This window comes from Protobothrops mucrosquamatus, unplaced genomic scaffold (genome assembly GCF_001527695.2).
Source record: "Protobothrops mucrosquamatus isolate PMUCROS unplaced genomic scaffold, P.Mucros_1.0 scaffold1446, whole genome shotgun sequence".
In the NCBI taxonomy this organism is placed as follows: Eukaryota; Metazoa; Chordata; class Lepidosauria; order Squamata; family Viperidae; genus Protobothrops; species Protobothrops mucrosquamatus.
This window is the reverse complement of record NW_015387626.1, coordinates 186,280-202,622: the sequence shown is the minus strand read 5'-3', so window position 1 is coordinate 202,622 and position 16,343 is coordinate 186,280. Positions and strand designations below refer to the sequence as shown.

General features: G+C 52.2%; 2 protein-coding genes across 2 annotated transcripts in view; both read left to right on the top strand.

Annotated features, from left to right (window-relative positions):
• LOC107292906 (methanethiol oxidase-like) overlaps positions 1 to 4,876 on the top strand; it is a 14,696-nt gene extending 9,820 nt beyond the window's left edge. Inside the window, exons 3-11 of the mRNA XM_029285252.1 lie at positions 942 to 1,127; positions 1,403 to 1,523; positions 1,629 to 1,811; positions 2,300 to 2,478; positions 3,500 to 3,578; positions 3,815 to 3,936; positions 4,155 to 4,247; positions 4,468 to 4,586; positions 4,714 to 4,876. Of these exons, the coding sequence (XP_029141085.1) occupies positions 942 to 1,127; positions 1,403 to 1,523; positions 1,629 to 1,811; positions 2,300 to 2,478; positions 3,500 to 3,578; positions 3,815 to 3,936; positions 4,155 to 4,247; positions 4,468 to 4,586; positions 4,714 to 4,876 (1,245 nt within the window). The remainder of the gene's footprint in view (positions 1 to 941; positions 1,128 to 1,402; positions 1,524 to 1,628; positions 1,812 to 2,299; positions 2,479 to 3,499; positions 3,579 to 3,814; positions 3,937 to 4,154; positions 4,248 to 4,467; positions 4,587 to 4,713) is intronic.
• A 2,899-nt stretch (positions 4,877 to 7,775) lies between these two features.
• On the top strand, positions 7,776 to 14,430 carry RFX5 (regulatory factor X5). The gene is made up of 9 exons (XM_015822029.1): positions 7,776 to 7,903; positions 8,523 to 8,556; positions 8,748 to 8,830; positions 9,177 to 9,296; positions 9,455 to 9,571; positions 11,465 to 11,546; positions 12,385 to 12,583; positions 12,837 to 12,925; positions 13,309 to 14,430. The coding sequence occupies exons 1-9, from the start codon at positions 7,776 to 7,778 to the stop codon at positions 14,428 to 14,430; spliced, it is 1,974 nt and encodes a 657-aa protein (XP_015677515.1).
• Positions 14,431 to 16,343: the final 1,913 nt, after the last annotated feature.

The window sequence follows — 16,343 nt, the reverse complement described above, 5'->3', positions numbered from 1 at the left end:
AACGACTATTTCCCCTAAACCACGATCACTCAGCCACTGGCCGGAGGCAAAAACTAAGTCCAGTGTGTGTCCTCCGGTGTGGGTAGGGACATCTACTAATTGGGTCAGGTCCATGGCCGTCATGGAGGCCATGAACTCCCGAGCCACCTCAGATGCTTCACCTAACGATGGCAGATTGAAATCCCCCATGACTAACAGTTCACTTAACGACTGCTTCACTCACTGACCAGGTTTCCGGTTGCAACTGTTGCCCTCAGTGGAGGGCAATCTGTGCTATTTACAACACGTCCAGAGATATTTTCAATTTCTAAGACACTTTTTACTAATGACTAGAATAAGGAAATCAAGCTGGGAATAATTAAGTTAAAGCAAATGAAGGGAGTCCTTTGTTCTAAGCCAACAAAGCTTCTGGACTCTTTCCAGCCGCTCTGTTCCTCGGGGCCTAATGAGTATCTTCAGGCGGATCTGCCATGTTCACATTTTTGTGTCAGCAGAATCGTGGTCAGTTACACCTAGCACAGACACCTTAACTAGGTGCAGCTGAGACTGGAACCATCCTGGGAGAGTTGCAGGAAGCCTAAGGAATCATTAGCTGGTACCACAGACTCCTGAAGCTCCCAATGCCAAGGGTTGGAACGGTGTAGCAATGTTGTGCAGAGGGTGCACGAAAGACCGGGAAGGAGAGGAAAATGTGGTGTGATGGTGAGGGTCTGCTTGCCAGTAAGTGGGAGAAACCGTGCATTCTGCCAGCAACAATCCACAACGAACAGGATCTTCCGCCCAGCAGAAGTAGACTTAACTAACAAAATTCCATTCCACATTTGCCTCCAAAGACATATGCAGATCACAAACTCTTGGGAATCACGTGGAGAAACCCAACTCCAGGCGACAAGATGAATCATGCTTGTTTAATCTCTGCCACTCCAATCTTCCCCCACCAGGTTATTCACCGGCTGCAAATGCCGTACATTAATGATGAGCTTCACTGCATGGGCTGGAATACTGGAAGCAGCTGCTTCGGAGACACCACCAAGAAGCGCAACTGTCTGGTCCTTCCGTGTTTCAGCTCTTCGCGGATTTATATTGTGGACACCGGGACTGACCCCCATGCTCCCCGCCTGTTTAAGGTAGGCCCCCCCACTGATAGAGGGTGCAAGTCAGGGAATTGGGTTGGAAGGGGTTCCCCAAAGGCCCCTGTGATGTGGAGGGACTTTAAAGCTGTGGGTATACCACCACTACTGATCCTCTGACCTCTTTATAAGTGACTGAAGCCAAAGTCCACTTTCACAGGGGCTTTGGAGTTTTTAGACAAAAGCATTCTGCAGAGGTGGAAAGGAGGAAAACAGAATTGCAACGCAAGGGTTTTTATTTTTCTCTCTCTCCCCCTCCCCAACCCCAACAGGTGATTGAGCCCAGAGAGGTCTTCTGTAAAACCAACCTGGCTTCATTACGCACTGCACACTTTATGCCCCCCGGAGATGTCTTGATCGGCTCCCTCGGGGACCTGTATGGCAATGGAAAAGGTAGATTGGTTTTCCTTTCAGCCAACCCTTCCTGGGAGTCACCTACACCTGCTTGGATTAATTTGCATTCTCCCCCCCTCTCCCCCCCTCACCCCCAAATCGCAGGAGCATTTGTTGTTGTGGATGTGGAAACGTGGGACGTGAAAGGCACCTGGAACCCCCCCGGGGATGCGGCTGCAAAAGGATACGACTTCTGGTTCCAACCCAGGCATAACGTCCTGGTCAGCACTGAAGCAGGAGACCCCAAATTCTTTATGAATGGGTTCAACCCTGAAGATCTGGGGAAAGGTGAGATGCCAGGACCATGCCGACTTCTGGCACGTTGGAATTCAAAACCCTGCAGGTCTGCGCTCCAACGCAAAGAGGGAGCCAAGACTCTTTGAGGAAGTAGGACGCTGAGGGGGTGCTGGTGGCCCCCTAGCCAGCCCGCTTGTCCACCCAAAGCTAGCCCTTTCCCAAGAGATGGCCCCTCAGCTTCTGCTTGGAGGCCTCCAATGTGAGAAAGCCACCAGTCTTCTCAAAGGCAGAGGCCCTCAAACCTTTGGGCACCAGGGACCGCTTCTGTGGGGAGAAGGTTTTCCACGGACCAGAGGGGGCCTGGTTTCACGTACTACCTGCATCCCACGGATGGGGCTTTGCTTGTTTGCGCGGACCGGTTTCTGGCATGCCCCGGTCCAGTGCCGGTCCACGGGCCGGGGGTTCAGGGGTACTTTCTAGTAGGAAGCATCCCTACTCGCCAGAAGAAATGAAGCTGATTCTTCTCTGTTCCTCTGTAGGCCGTTATGGACGCTGCCTGAATGTGTGGGACCTGACCACCCACTGCCTTGTCCAGTCTATTGACCTGGGGGAGGATTCTGCCCCCCTGCATGTCCGCTTCCTGCACAACCCAGATTCCCCACATGGCTTTGTGGGCTGCGCCCTTGAAGGCGCTCTGCACCACATTTTCAGAAAGCAGGTGAACACGAGTAGGATTTCTTTCTCCTTTCCCCGTCTTTCCGCGAGAAAGAACTGGCACCCGAGGCTTCGGCTTAGAATAAGTTACAGAATTAATGGATAAAGTGCAGCGTTAAAACAACCCAACATACTACAGGTAGTTCTTGACTTATGACCAGGATTGGGGCAGGAACTTCCATTGCTAAGCGAAAGTGAGTCACATCTGATTTTTACCCGCTTTTTGCCACGGTTGTTAAGCGAATCACTTGGTCATTAAGGAAATCCTGCTTCCCCCATTGACCGCTTCTCAAAAGACCTCCGGGGAGGTCGTGAATGAGGACCTTGTGACACCGCAAGTGTCCTAAATACAGGCCTGTTGCCAAGGGCCGAATTTTGACCACACACGACCTTGGGGACAGAGGTCATAATTCACTTTTTTCAGAACCATGGTAATTTCAGTTGATTAATGAATGGCTGTAAGCTGAGGACTACCTGTAATTCGTCTACTATTATCATGACGATATGGACATCATTAGCAACAGGAACCTGAATGTTGAGCCGCAAAGTCAGAAGACTACCCTGGGAGATTTGGGGACAAAGGGGATCCCCCTAAGGCAGGGGTAGGCAACCTTGGCTCTTTTATGACTCGTGGACTCCAACTCCCAGAATTCCTGAGCCAGCATGGCTCAGCATGGAAACCTCTCCCTTTCCCCTCAGCATGGCTGGCTCAGGAATTCTGGGAGTTGGAGTCCACGAGTCATAAAAGAGCCAAGGCTGCCTACCCCTGCCCTAAGGGATCCATTAGTTCAGTTTCTTTTTATGGTAGAGAAACGATGTTAAAGGGGGCCGAAAGAGAATTTAGAGAGCCCCAAGGACCCCACAGAAGCTGAAAAAGCCAGACGCTGGCTTGCAGGGATATTTCAAATCTCTTTGAAAGGCTTCCCATTAGGAGGCAGACACAATAGGACGCGGAAGGGCTGGTGCAAATGGGCTTGGAAGGGGGAGCTTTCCACGTCCCAACCAGCCTTGTGTGTCCCTTGCAGGATGGGTCGTGGGCCACGGAGAAGGTAATCCAGATTCCAAAGAAGGTGGTCACTGGCTGGTACCAACCTGAAATGACATGTGAGTAAATAAAATTCAGGGGGGCTTTATGTACTTCGGTCTCCATCCTCCACCTTTGTATTGTGCTGGAGTTCACACACCCTTTTAAGGATTTTTAGCATCTTTGGAGAACGGGCTGAGCGCCTCGTGGCTGAGAGATCTGCACATTTTGGGACGTCCAAATCTTTCCATGCCACGGAATTAAAACAATCCTCCCTTCTTCCCGACCTTATTTCTCGGCACCTTCTGCTCTCCAGCGTTCCTCACAGGCATTGTCATTTCGCTGGATGACCGTTACCTGTACATGAGCAACTGGTTCCACGGCGACATTCGACAGTACGACATCAGCGACCCCCGCTGCCCTCGGCTGACGGGCCAGGTGAGCTTCAAAAGCCCTGCAACCGTGAGGAAGGCTCGGGGTCCTTCCAGAAGCTCCTTCTTCCACCATCAGAACCAGCAGACGTTGGGCTAATCCAGGCATCTGCTGGGAGAACCTCGATATTCAGACGGGGTCCACCTCCAAATACCGCCGTTTGGGCAGAGGAAGATTGCAGCTTGGGGAAGCTGAACTGACCCTAACCCCTTTGGGTCCTGCAGGTGTTTGTAGGAGGCAGCATCCAGAAAGGCGGGGCGGTGACCGTGATTAGGGATGAAGAGCTCGAATGCCAACCAGATCCATTCATGCTCCAGGTGAGCCTCTCTTTTCTCAGAAGGATTCCGGGTTCGAGACACACACGGGAAACGTGCTGGGCATAACTGTCAATGGATAGCGTGGATTCTTCCTTCTTGGTAGGACACCATGAAATGCCCCAAATGACTCTCTTGTGGCAGACTAAAACTAAGGAGCCATATGTACCCCTTTATGGACCGCTTACATTTCTTGACCACTCCTCGCTTTTTTTCCCCTCAGGGGAGGAGGGTCCACGGGGGACCCCAAATGCTGCAGCTCAGTTTGGACGGAAAAAGGCTTTATGTGACCAACAGTCTCTGCACACCGTGGGACAAGCAGTATTACCCACAAACGGTCAGGTACGAAGTCTTTGGTCTTAATACTCATACCAAATTTGCAAATGTTTCTCTCCTCTTCCTCTTCCTCTTCCTGGGTTAACTTTAGGGAGACCCTCCTTTTTACCCTTGAATTCTTCTTCCTTTGCAGGGACGGGTCAGTCATGCTCCAGATTGATGTGGACACCGAGAGAGGGGGCCTCTGTGTGAACCCAGATTTCCTGGTGGATTTCGGGAAGGAGCCGTACGGTCCCTCCCGTGCATACGAAATGCGTTACCCGGGAGGAGACTGCACTTCGGAGATCTGGACCTGAGACCCTCCTCCGAGCCCACCCTCTTGCTAAGCTAGCATTAGGGGGCAGGAAGTGGGCTGTGGAACAACTCAACACCAGAATGTTGGCTTGTGGAGTAGCACAGATATCCGCCTCTGAAGACGATGCAAACAAAGAAATTAAATATATTATAATAAATCATTTTCTTGGCAATGCAGATTCTTGAGGACCATCTTCATTTCAAATGAAATTACCAGTTGACCAAGTCTCTGTGTCTCTCAGGCAATTTATTTTGACCGACTCCTTTTTTCCCCAAGGCTGACGGAAGGGCTGGCTCCAAGTTGCTCACTTTGGCTTTCATGCCTAAAACAGGATTAAAATCCAGGGTCTCCCAGGGTCTAATCCAGCATCAAACTGGCTCTCCATCCATACGTTAGGCCATACACTGATTAATGTTAGTCTCAGATTCACCATCACCATGATTAAGGCAGAGTAGTTGATTAAATCAATCAAAGAGCGTCCAAAATCTTTTCTTCCTGTTTTCCCCAAAATGAGTGATTGTTCATTCTACAGATTTCGGGAGCAACCAGTTTCCTGATAGGGTCAAATGCTTGACACTTCCTATGAAATGAGTACAAACTTTGTGTGGGGGTTTGACCCTGAACACCAGACCGAATCCTACTTTCCTGGGGACCAATGCAGAGTCTAAGCTGTCAAAAGGAATAATAATAAAAAATAAAACTCCAAGAATATACAACAACTGAAAGACGGGAGTGTGGGGGTGGGATGATTCCAAAACTGAATCCACTGAAAATTCTGCAAAGGAGAGAAACACCCCAAATTTAAGTTTGGGCAGTGAAAATTTTGCTCCTTCTGGTTCCTTGGCTACCGAATCTCCTCTCTGGGTGGAGAACGAGGGCAAATCTTCTCACCCTGGGAAAGCAATTAAAGGCCCATGGAATCCTTCATTCTTTGCTTGCGACTAGCCGCAATACACAACCGCCCTGGATTATGGGAGGTGGAGTACCAACCCAGGCAGAGAAGAAAACAGCTCCTTGGCTTCGAAGCGTGGAGATGCTACTGCAACACACACACGCACACAAACACACACACACCTTCTGCAACAGCAGACGATCCACCCCGGAGGAAGAGCCACAACCAACTGTATTTCTCCGTGGATCAGCCCAGTCTATCTGAAGCCTCTTTCTCTCCTCCCCCCCCCCGCCCGCCCTCTTCTTCCTAGTTCGCTTCTAAACTGACAGAGCCCCGACCAATCGCCGACGTGTTGCCAGGCAGACTTCCCGGCCCCTTCAACCAATCGGCGGCCGCGCCCGGCTTGTATCCGGGTGGAAAAAAAACAGAGGCAGCCATTTGCATTAGAGCAACCGCCAGTATCCGGGCAGAACTGGCGCGGGCTGGCCAATCAGGGAAAAAGAAAAGCCTGAGTCTGCCCTCCCGCCCGAGAGAAGGGCCACTTTCTTTTTCTCTTTTATTTCCGAGAGCGAAAGTGGCCGAGATGCGCGGCGGGGCAGAGACGCGGCCGGGACTTTGCTCTCCGGGACCCGCCCGAGCAAACAGGGGGGGCCCTTAACCCTTTGCACGGGCTCAGGCACTTGCAGAGGCTTCTCTCCTGTTTTCGGTGCTTTTTTTCCGGCGTGCAAAATGTTCTTTTTCTGTTTGCAATTTGATCGAGCCGTCTAAGGAGAGCAGGCCGGAGAATTGCAGCCGGGGGGAGGAAATAGGTAAGTCAACCCCACCCGAGAAAGCCACCCTAAATTGCTGATTTTTAAATTATTAATTATTATTATTATTATTATTATTATTATTGATCATCGCACAGTCAGCCAGATGTTCAGACTGGATTATTATTATTATTATTATTATTATTATTATTATTATTATTATTATTATTATGGATCATCGCACAGTCAGCCAGATGTTCAGACTGGATTTGTATTATTATTATTATTATTATTATTATTATTATTATTATTATTATTATTATTATTATTAGTTGCAAAGCTTTGCAGGGGCTACAGTTGCAAAAAAACAAAACAAAACAGCAGGGCAGAGAGAGAAAGGAGGAGGAAACGGAAGCTAAAAGCAATAAAATGCCTCGAAATAACCATACTGGGGAGTCCCAGTGGGGTGGGGGGAGGGGGTTTAAAGCAGCCCCCTTCCCAGAGAAGGGAAGCCTTTTTCTTAAAAACAGGGGATTGCGAAACTCCTTTGCGGAAAGAAAAACAGCAATTTGCAACGGGATTCTTTTGCTTTCTTCCCGGCTGGCTGCAGCTTTTTTTTCTCTCTCTCTCTGGGAGAATCAAACATTCATTTGAATTTCCCTCTCCCTGGAAGCTAAGTGCCAGCCAAGATGCGGCAGCCCAGAAGTTTAAGGGTTCCCCCCCCTTCCCCATCGTGGGAGAAAAAGGGCCCGGGGGGGGGCTTTGCACCCAGAAAAGGCTTCCCTGGGCAAAGGAAGTTGCAAAGAAGATGCAGACTTGGTGTTTAGCTTCTCCAGGGCAGGAGGGCTAAACGGGACCCAGAGATGCCCTCTTGTGCCCGGCTCGGTGGCACAAATGGAAAGCCGCCTTGGAAAGAAAAAAACGGGTGGGAAGGATTAAGGAGAAAAGAAAGTTTAAAGTAGACCCCTTTTCTGAAGTTCTGAGCTATTTCTCCCACTTTTTTTTTAATCAGTCCCGGGTGCAGATGCAAGATCTCTGCCCCCCCCCAAGTTTTCCATTGATTAAAAGCTATTATTCGGTGCCACGAGATTTACGATACAACTAAGAACAAAGTAAAAAAAAAAAAAAACTGCAGTGGTTGAAACGGGAAGTTTCATATGAAATTAAATAAAAATAAAAGACGCCTGCCCCAAAGAGGCTTCCCACGGAGATACTAAGGAAGTCAGGGCTCCTTCTTCTCGTTCAAGGGCACCGATGCCATGGCGGACGACGGCGGCCTGTTGGCAAAGATTGTGGAAAACGGGAGCGAGATTTTGGAGGCCGAGGTGCAGGGAGACTGCGGCACGGAGCCGAACACCTTGCTGCAGAAGCTGAAGAGCGCCATCTCGTAAGGGAGACGTGATTTTCTTGATTTTTCTCTTGGGTCTCGGAAACTCAAGAGTGTACCGGGTCCAGTTAAGGAAGATGAGGAGAGTGCAGACGGAAACTAAATTCCTAGCCTCGTACAGTAATATTAAAAAAAATGGGCAGCTCAATTCGGGGCCGCCGTAGTCGGCGCTTCTCCACAAAATGTTCTGCTTAATCTGTGGAACTCCCTGCCACAAGAAACGGCTTAAGTTTAGAAGGCTATTGAAGGAAACGAGGAGTGGCTGGCGAAGATGAAAGGCATCATTGCAAGGGGTATTTTGAGAGACCAGGGGCAACTTTTGGAGAATTAAGTGTAGGGCGGTCATTCTGATTGCTGTTGGGAAAAAAAAAGTAGATGAATTGCCCAAGTGTGTTCTTAGCTAAGGAGAGTCAGGCCTGGAGAGTCAGCTAAGGAGAGTCAGCTAAGGAGAGTCAGTTATAGGATGGGAGGCCACCAGGAATAGACGGGGACCTCCATTCCATCCCAACCCCTTCCCTACTGCTGGCCAGGAAGCAAGGCTCATCCTCCGGGCGCTGAGCTCCATTCAAAGCAGATTTTTGCCCCTAACGCAACGCATTTTTCCCGTTTTGTCCAACAGAAAGTCTATCCAGAGCAAAGTGGACTCCATCTTGGTAAGTGCCTGATCTCTCCACTGGACTCCATGCGTGAGGCTCCTTGCAATGATAGAGATAAACAGCAAGTAAAACATTTTGGGGTGCCATGAGGGTCTGCTCCCTAAGCGCAGCTCCCGTCTTGGGGTTTCGCTTCCTACCGATCCTCAGTTTTCGTCCTCTCTCTTTCTCCCGGCGTTTGCCGTTAACAGCAAGATGTCCAGAAGTTTTCAGACTACGCCAAACTTTATCTGTATCTTCAGCTGCCTTCTGGGCCAAGTTCAGGAGAAAAAAGGTAAGTAAGCATTAAGCTTCTGTAGGCTTTGTGGTCCCCTGAACGTGTGTGTGTACAGGAGAAGCACCATTTGGAAGACATCAGAGCCATTCTATGGGGGAGCCGGGGAGCCTCTAAAGCAGGGGTCTTCCAACTTGGCCCTTTGAGGACTTGTGGACTTCAACTCCCAGAATTCCACGTGCCTGGCTGAGGAATTCTGGGAGCTGAAGTCCACAAGTCCTCAAAGGGCCAAGTTGGAAGACCCCTGCTCTAAAGGGGGGGAGGGAGGGAAAGAGAGAGATGATAGACACGTAGATAAATAGAGATAGTGATTCTCTTTCTGATCCAATTCATTTTATTTCCCCAGCTTGGACCTCATTTCCCTCAATTCAGCAGAACAGATGCACGCCTGTACCTGGATACGGAACCACCTGGAGGAGTATCTCGACACCTGCCTGCCGAAGCAAGACGTGTACGATGCTTACAAGTGAGTAATCTGGGGTGAGCTACGGCCTTTCTCCCGGGGTGTGTGTGGGGGCTGGCTCCCTTGGGTGTCCCCAACAGTAACAGTCCTGGGCTGGCAGGCCACGGCGGGGTGGGTGCCCCGGAAGAAAACATGGCCGCCCTTCGTCTCTCTCTCGGCAGGCGCTACTGCGACAACCTTTGCAGCCGCTCGCTGAGCGCAGCCAATTTTGGCAAGATCATCCGGGAGATCTTCCCGAACATCAAAGCGAGAAGATTGGGGGGACGTGGGCAATCCAAATATCCTTTTTTCCCTACGATGCAGGGACTGGAGGGTGGGTGGGCGGGGGNACCTTGCTGCAGAAGCTGAAGAGCGCCATCTCGTAAGGGAGACGTGATTTTCTTGATTTTTCTCTTGGGTCTCGGAAACTCAAGAGTGTACCGGGTCCAGTTAAGGAAGATGAGGAGAGTGCAGACGGAAACTAAATTCCTAGCCTCGTACAGTAATATTAAAAAAAATGGGCAGCTCAATTCGGGGCCGCCGTAGTCGCCGCTTCTCCACAAAATGTTCTGCTTAATCTGTGGAACTCCCTGCCACAAGAAACGGCTTAAGTTTAGAAGGCTATTGAAGGAAACGAGGAGTGGCTGGCGAAGATGAAAGGCATCATTGCAAGGGGTATTTTGAGAGACCAGGGGCAACTTTTGGAGAATTAAGTGTAGGGCGGTCATTCTGATTGCTGTTGGAAAAAAAAAAGTAGATGAATTGCCCAAGTGTGTTCTTAGCTAAGGAGAGTCAGGCCTGGAGAGTCAGCTAAGGAGAGTCAGTTATAGGATGGGAGGCCACCAGGAATAGACGGGGACCTCCATTCCATCCCAACCCCTTCCCTACTGCTGGCCAGGAAGCAAGGCTCATCCTCCGGGCGCTGAGCTCCATTCAAAGCAGATTTTTGCCCCCAACGCAATGCATTTTTCCCGTTTTGTCCAACAGAAAGTCTATCCAGAGCAAAGTGGACTCCATCTTGGTAAGTGCCTGATCTCTCCACTGGAATCCCTGCGTGAGGCTCCTTGCAATGATAAACAGCAAGTAAAAGATTTTGGGGTGCCATGAGGGTCTGCTCCCTAAGCACAGGGGTTTCGCTTCCTACCGATCCTCAGTTTTCTCCCTCTCTCTTTCTCCCGGCATTTGCCGTTAACAGCAAGATGTCCAGAAGTTTTCAGACTACGCCAAACTTTATCTGTATCTTCAGCTGCCTTCTGGGCCAAGTTCAGGAGAAAAAAGGTAAGTAAGCATTAAGCTTCTGTAGGCTTTGTGGTCTCCTGAACGTGTGTGTGTACAGGAGAAGCACCATTTGGAAGACATCAGAGCCATTCTATGGGGGAGCCGGGGAGCCTCTAAAGCAGGGGTCTTCCAACTTGGCCCTTTGAAGACTTGTGGACTTCAACTCCCAGAATTCCTCAGCCAGGCACGTGTGCCTGGCTGAGGAATTCTGGGAGCTGAAGTCCACAAGTCCTCAAAGGGCCAAGTTGGAAGATCCCTGCTCTAAAGGGAGGGAGGTAAAGAAAGAGATGATAGACACGTAGATAGAGACAGTGATTCTCTTTCTGATCCAATTCATTTTATTTCCCCAGCTTGGACCTCATTTCCCTCAATTCAGCAGAACAGATGCACGCCTGTACCTGGATACGGAACCACCTGGAGGAGTATCTCGACACCTGCCTGCCGAAGCAAGACGTGTACGATGCTTACAAGTGAGTAATCTGGGGTGAGCTACGGCCTTTCTCCGGGGGGTGGGTGGGCTGGCTCCCTTGGGTGTCCCCAACAGTAACAGTCCTGGGCTGGCAGGCCACGGCGGGGTGGGTGCCCCGGAAGAAAACGTGGCCGCCCTTCGTCTCTCTCTCGGCAGGCGCTACTGCGACAACCTTTGCAGCCGCTCGCTGAGCGCAGCCAATTTTGGCAAGATCATCCGGGAGATCTTCCCGAACATCAAAGCGAGAAGATTGGGGGGACGTGGGCAATCCAAATATCCTTTTTTCCCTACGATGCAGGGACTGGAGGGTGGGTGGGCGGGGGCCCTTCTCTCCACCTTGGAGGGGGTCCCCAAGAATTTTCGGCCTGCCTTGTTTTCACCCGGCCCTCTGGACTCCCAACGTTCAGGGCCGTCCCCCTTCGTTGCTCCTTAATTCTCTTCCAACATATTGCTATAGTGGGATCCGTCGCAAAACAGTGGTCAACATGTCTCCGCTGCCCAGCCTGGACCTTAAAGAAACAGAGACCGTAAGCTGTGTGGACTCGCTCGCGAAGCGCCTGCTGCTCTCTTGAGAATTGAGATCAAACTGAGACAGACAAGGCAGCCCGGACCCCGTAGCTTTGTCCCTGAAGAGGCAGACTATCCCTGCAGCTGGAGGTTCCACGTAGCTCCCAGGAGGCATTTCCAACTGGCTTTTTCTGTAACCTTTGTAAAGCTTTCCTGCTGTAATACAGCTCGGGTGGAGTGGTTTTCGGCCACAGGCTGGGGTCTCCTTTGTTACACCCCTTTCCTGATCAAGAATGACACGCTTGCATTTTTAGTTCAATTAACCATTAATCAGTGGAACGGAAGTTGCCTCCAGAAGTGCCGCATCATTGGGGGTTTTCAAGAAGGGAGTGGACAGCCGTTTGTCCAGACTGGTATAGGGCAGGGGTAGGCAACCTTGGCTCTTTTATGACTTGTGGACTTCAACTCGCAGAATTCCTGAGCCAGCATGGAGGAACCACGGCTCCCTTTATGACTGGTGGACTTGAACTCCCAGAATTCCTGAGCCAGCCATGCTGAGGAGAAATGGAGAGGTTTCCATGCTGAGCCATGCTGGCTGAGGAATTCTGGGAGTTGAAGTCCACGAGTCCTAAAAGAGCCAAGGTTGCCTACCCCTGGGATAGGGTCTCCTGCTTGAGCAGGGGGTTGGGCTGGAGGATCTCCAGGTTCCCTTCCAGCTCTGTTATTCTGTATTTGACTTCTTCCCTTCCCAGCTGTGTTTGGGGGGGGGGGCTCCAGGGGTTGGGGAAGGCAGCTGGAGAAGACTCAGGTGGAGGTGGCAGCCGATCCACGGCTGAGGCCAATTCCGTGTCCCTGCAGCTGGAGCGGACGGAGACCGCCCACTCCTACAACGACGAGGTGGTGGAAGCAGCCTGCGCCCTGACCTGCAACTGGGCCGAGAAGATCCTCAAGCGCTCCTTTGACAGCATCGTGGAGGTGGCCCAGTTCCTCCTCCAGCAGCACCTGATCAGCTCCCGCTCGGCCCACGCCGACCTGGTCATGGCCACGGTAGTCACAGGTGGGAGCTGGCGATTGGGCTGCCTGGGGCATGGCGGGATGGGCTGGCCTGCCTTTGGTCCTGACGTAGTGCCATCTTTTCTGGGGGATGGCAGGGTGGAAGATGCCTCTTACCAGCAAGGCCGAACTTGCTTCACGCTGGGATCCTCTTTGGGGTCTGAGGCTGTCCCCTTCCCCACCTCTCTGCCTGCAGCCCCTCCCCTAAAAACCCCGATTGGCTGATATTCTTTTGGTTCAATGTCCCCTGCCTGCAGAGCACCCCGAGAGCTCGTGGGGCAAGCGTCCTCCCCCAAAGAAAAGCGAGCCGGAAGCCGCGGAAAATGCAGCCAAAACACAACCTCAGGTACGAGACGGTGGCGTGTATCTGTGTGTGTTTGGGGGGGGGGGGAGAAATTAGCCACCCCAGGAGAAACAGGAGTCTGGGAGACGGGCCAAGTGGACCAGGCAGAGGAATCCCCAAATGTGCTTTGTATAAATCAGATCCGACAAACGGTGGGCGATGTAGACCCCAGACCCAGCTCACGATTAAAGGACCAAACCAGGAACCGCAAGAAAACACATCTGGAAGGAAGGAAACGGCAGGCAAACAAAGACCGCCGTTTCCCAGCTACGTTACTTCTCAATGTGGGCTCCAAGTAGCCACTGTGACCCTCGGACTAGCCACACGGAGGAGCTGAAGGGGTTGGGGGCTTCTCTCATCCTTCCTCTCTGATCTTTGCATTTCAGGCTAAACCAGACAACGCGCCCAAGCCCTCGGCCCCCTCCCCACGGAGCGAAGCCAAGAAGCCGGCGGACGTGCCCTCCAAGAAGGCCAGCAGCCCGCAGGTCAACGCCTTGGTGGCCCGTCTCCCTTTGCTGCTTCCCCGTGTGCAAGTCCAGCCCGGGGACCGTTTGGTGGTATCTCCTGGGACGGCGGCTGTCCACTCTCCCCACCCCGTCCTGGCTCCTAAGCTTACCCCCACCCCGGTGGGGGGAACGGTCAAAATGGCGCTGTCCGTGGGGACACCCCCCTCCACTCTGCTAGCCTCGGCCGTGAACGGACCCACCAGCCTGGTCAGCCAGCCGGCCGCCGTGCCAGTCATCAACATGGTGCCGGTCATCAATGTGGCGGTCCCACCCGCAGCCGAGAACCGGCCAAAGCCCAAAAGCACCTCTGGAGGAGCCAGTGCAGTGTCCAGCACTGAAGCCGGGCGGAGCCCTTGTGATCCGCAGAAAGTCAAGAGCCCGACCAAGCGGCCGGCAGACCGACCCAGGGAGGTGGCCGTGAAGAGGAAGCGTGGCCGGCCGCGGAAGAAGCCGGACGAGCCTCCTGTGCTGGGGAACAGCATCCTCCGGAAAGAGCTCTGTAAAGGCAAGGAGGAGTCAGAGCCCGTCGCGGTGCCTGCAGGCGGGAAAGAGCCCCCCGTGGCTTCGAATTCTCCCCCCCAGAGCTTGAGAAAAGAGAGTTCCCAGGCAGAGGGACCCCTGGGATTGGCGCCCAAGAAGCCGGCCCCTGAGCAGCTGAGGGAGGAAGCCCCGGCCGGGGCCAGGAACCTCATTGTGGCTCCCCCCAGGAAGATTCCGCCCTACCACCTCAGCGTCATCCGAACCAGGATGTCGAGTCCCCTGATCCTGCCGCCGCCGCCCTTCGGACGGGCTTTACCGGACTCCCCGCCAGACAGGCACGACTCCTCCGAAGACGATCTGCAGCCCACGGATCTTTCCCTTAAGTCTCGTCTGCCGCTATCCAAGGACTGTCCGACAGGCTCGGGCTCCTGGGCGCCCACAGGATGTTTGCAATGGATCGGCCGCGAAAAGTCGGCAGAGGCGGCCAGCAGCTCAGGGGCGACAAGGCAAGGCCCCAGCTGATACCTCTCCCCGTTCCTCGGGTCTGCGTCCCTCCACGTTTCTCCCAAAGACGAACCCCCAGCGCACGTGTGCAGAAAGGGAATGCGGAAGAGCATGCTTCCCCCCACCTCATTTGATCATCGATGCTTCTCTTCCCCAAAGGCTCCAGGTGGGAAAGGCAAAGAGGGGGGGGGCTTCAGCAGTTGCCAAGTCAAGGCACGGGGAAGGGGAAGAGCGGAGCGATCTTCAGGAAAACCGTGGACCCCCCCTAGAAATCCCCTTCTTTGCTAGAGGCAGAACGAGGAGGAGAAGCTTCATTCTGAGTTTGACATTGGGGGGGGTTATATTTCACCTGGGAGGGGGCTGGAGAGAGGGGTGGTGTTGTGGCATTTCATGCGGAAATCCTGTGGACACCAGCAGCCTTTTGTGTTTAGAGACAATCATTTCACAGCCAGCTTCCCAAAGATTTTGCTCTCCTTTTCTGCTTCGCGGCGCTGCCAAGCTGACGTTTAAAAATCCGGGGACCGTTTCACTTCACGGCCGATTCTGTTGGAAGTCTCGGCATTGCTCGCTTCTGTCTTCCTCGCCCTCCCTTTTCCATTGATTGCTTTGTTTGTCAATCCTGAATAAAGTTATGCAGAGTTTTTCTTTTCTTAAAAAAAGGACTCTTGTTTCTTTTGTCAAGTTAGGACAGAACCCAAAGAATACCAGGTCCCTGCTCTCCTCGGCCCCCTAGGAAGTTTTAGATCTTCCCCCCCTCTCCTCTCTGATCAGGGCCAAAGGGCGAACTTAAATCGAGGAACAGCTTCCCTCCGTTTCAGTCTTGGACTACACCTGCCATCCTCCTCAGCCAGAGACAAACGTGACTTTGGGGAATTTTATTTCACCCGTGAAAGCATTGGGAGCCCAGGATATGAACATATATGCTTTTATTCTTTAATAGCCCAGTTGGGGGGGGTGTGACTTTGAACTTGTGAGATCTGGTGAGTACAAGGATGGGAGACCACAAGGAAAGCCAGGGAGTCAAAAAGAAAGGCCTTTCTGGGCCTTTGCCAAGAAAGCCACATAGACTACTAGTCCACAAGGTCAAGACGGCTCAGAGACTTTAGTTGTGTCGTTGCGTCGGTCGCAAAGGCGCTGCCTCTTTTTGACCACTAGGAGTCGCAATTGTCGCAAAGGCGCTACCTCTTTTTGACCACTAGGAGTCGCTGCAGGTGAGTTCTGAGCCTTTGCTTTGGACGGTGGTGGTGCTGCTGACCAGTGGATCTGGTGACCAGCAGATCCGTCCATCCAGCCATTCCTAATTTGGACTGAGCCATGGGACAAAAACAGGAGGAAGCGACAAAAGAAAAACGTGATCCTGTTGTGCTTTGACGCAACTCAGGCAGGGGAGAGAAGTAGGATTTCCAAAGAGCAGATTCTCAGCAAAACTGAATTCTCTTGATTGAGGTGGTGGGTGGAAGCTCATTTCCTTTCGGTCTGTACCACGCCTGGTGTGTTTTGGGGGCGACACAGCCCCATCCCCAAGCAACTCTGCACATGCCCAGGGAACAGGAGAAAGTCCAAGTGGGACAAGACTCCTTGATCCTCAATAGCTACCAGGATCCTCAAATCCTCCAGGTCATGATTGTCCCAAAGGTGCTTTTCAAGGGGTTTCCCCCCCTCCCTGAAGACGTTTCGCTTCTCCTCCAAGAAGCTTCTTCAGTTCTGGTCCCCAATGGATTACAAAAGAAAACCTCAGCTGGGCAGGGATCAAACCAAGCCTGCAATGAGGACAAGGGATAATAAAACGCCTGAGTCTTGTTCCATTCCTGCCGCCGGGGAATAACAGAATGGAACGAAGCCCAGAGAACTGCTGAAGTCATCCAGATCCAGCCAGGCTGGTGCGGCTTCCAAGCCCGGCTGGGACATTATGTGCCGGACATTCCAGGCTC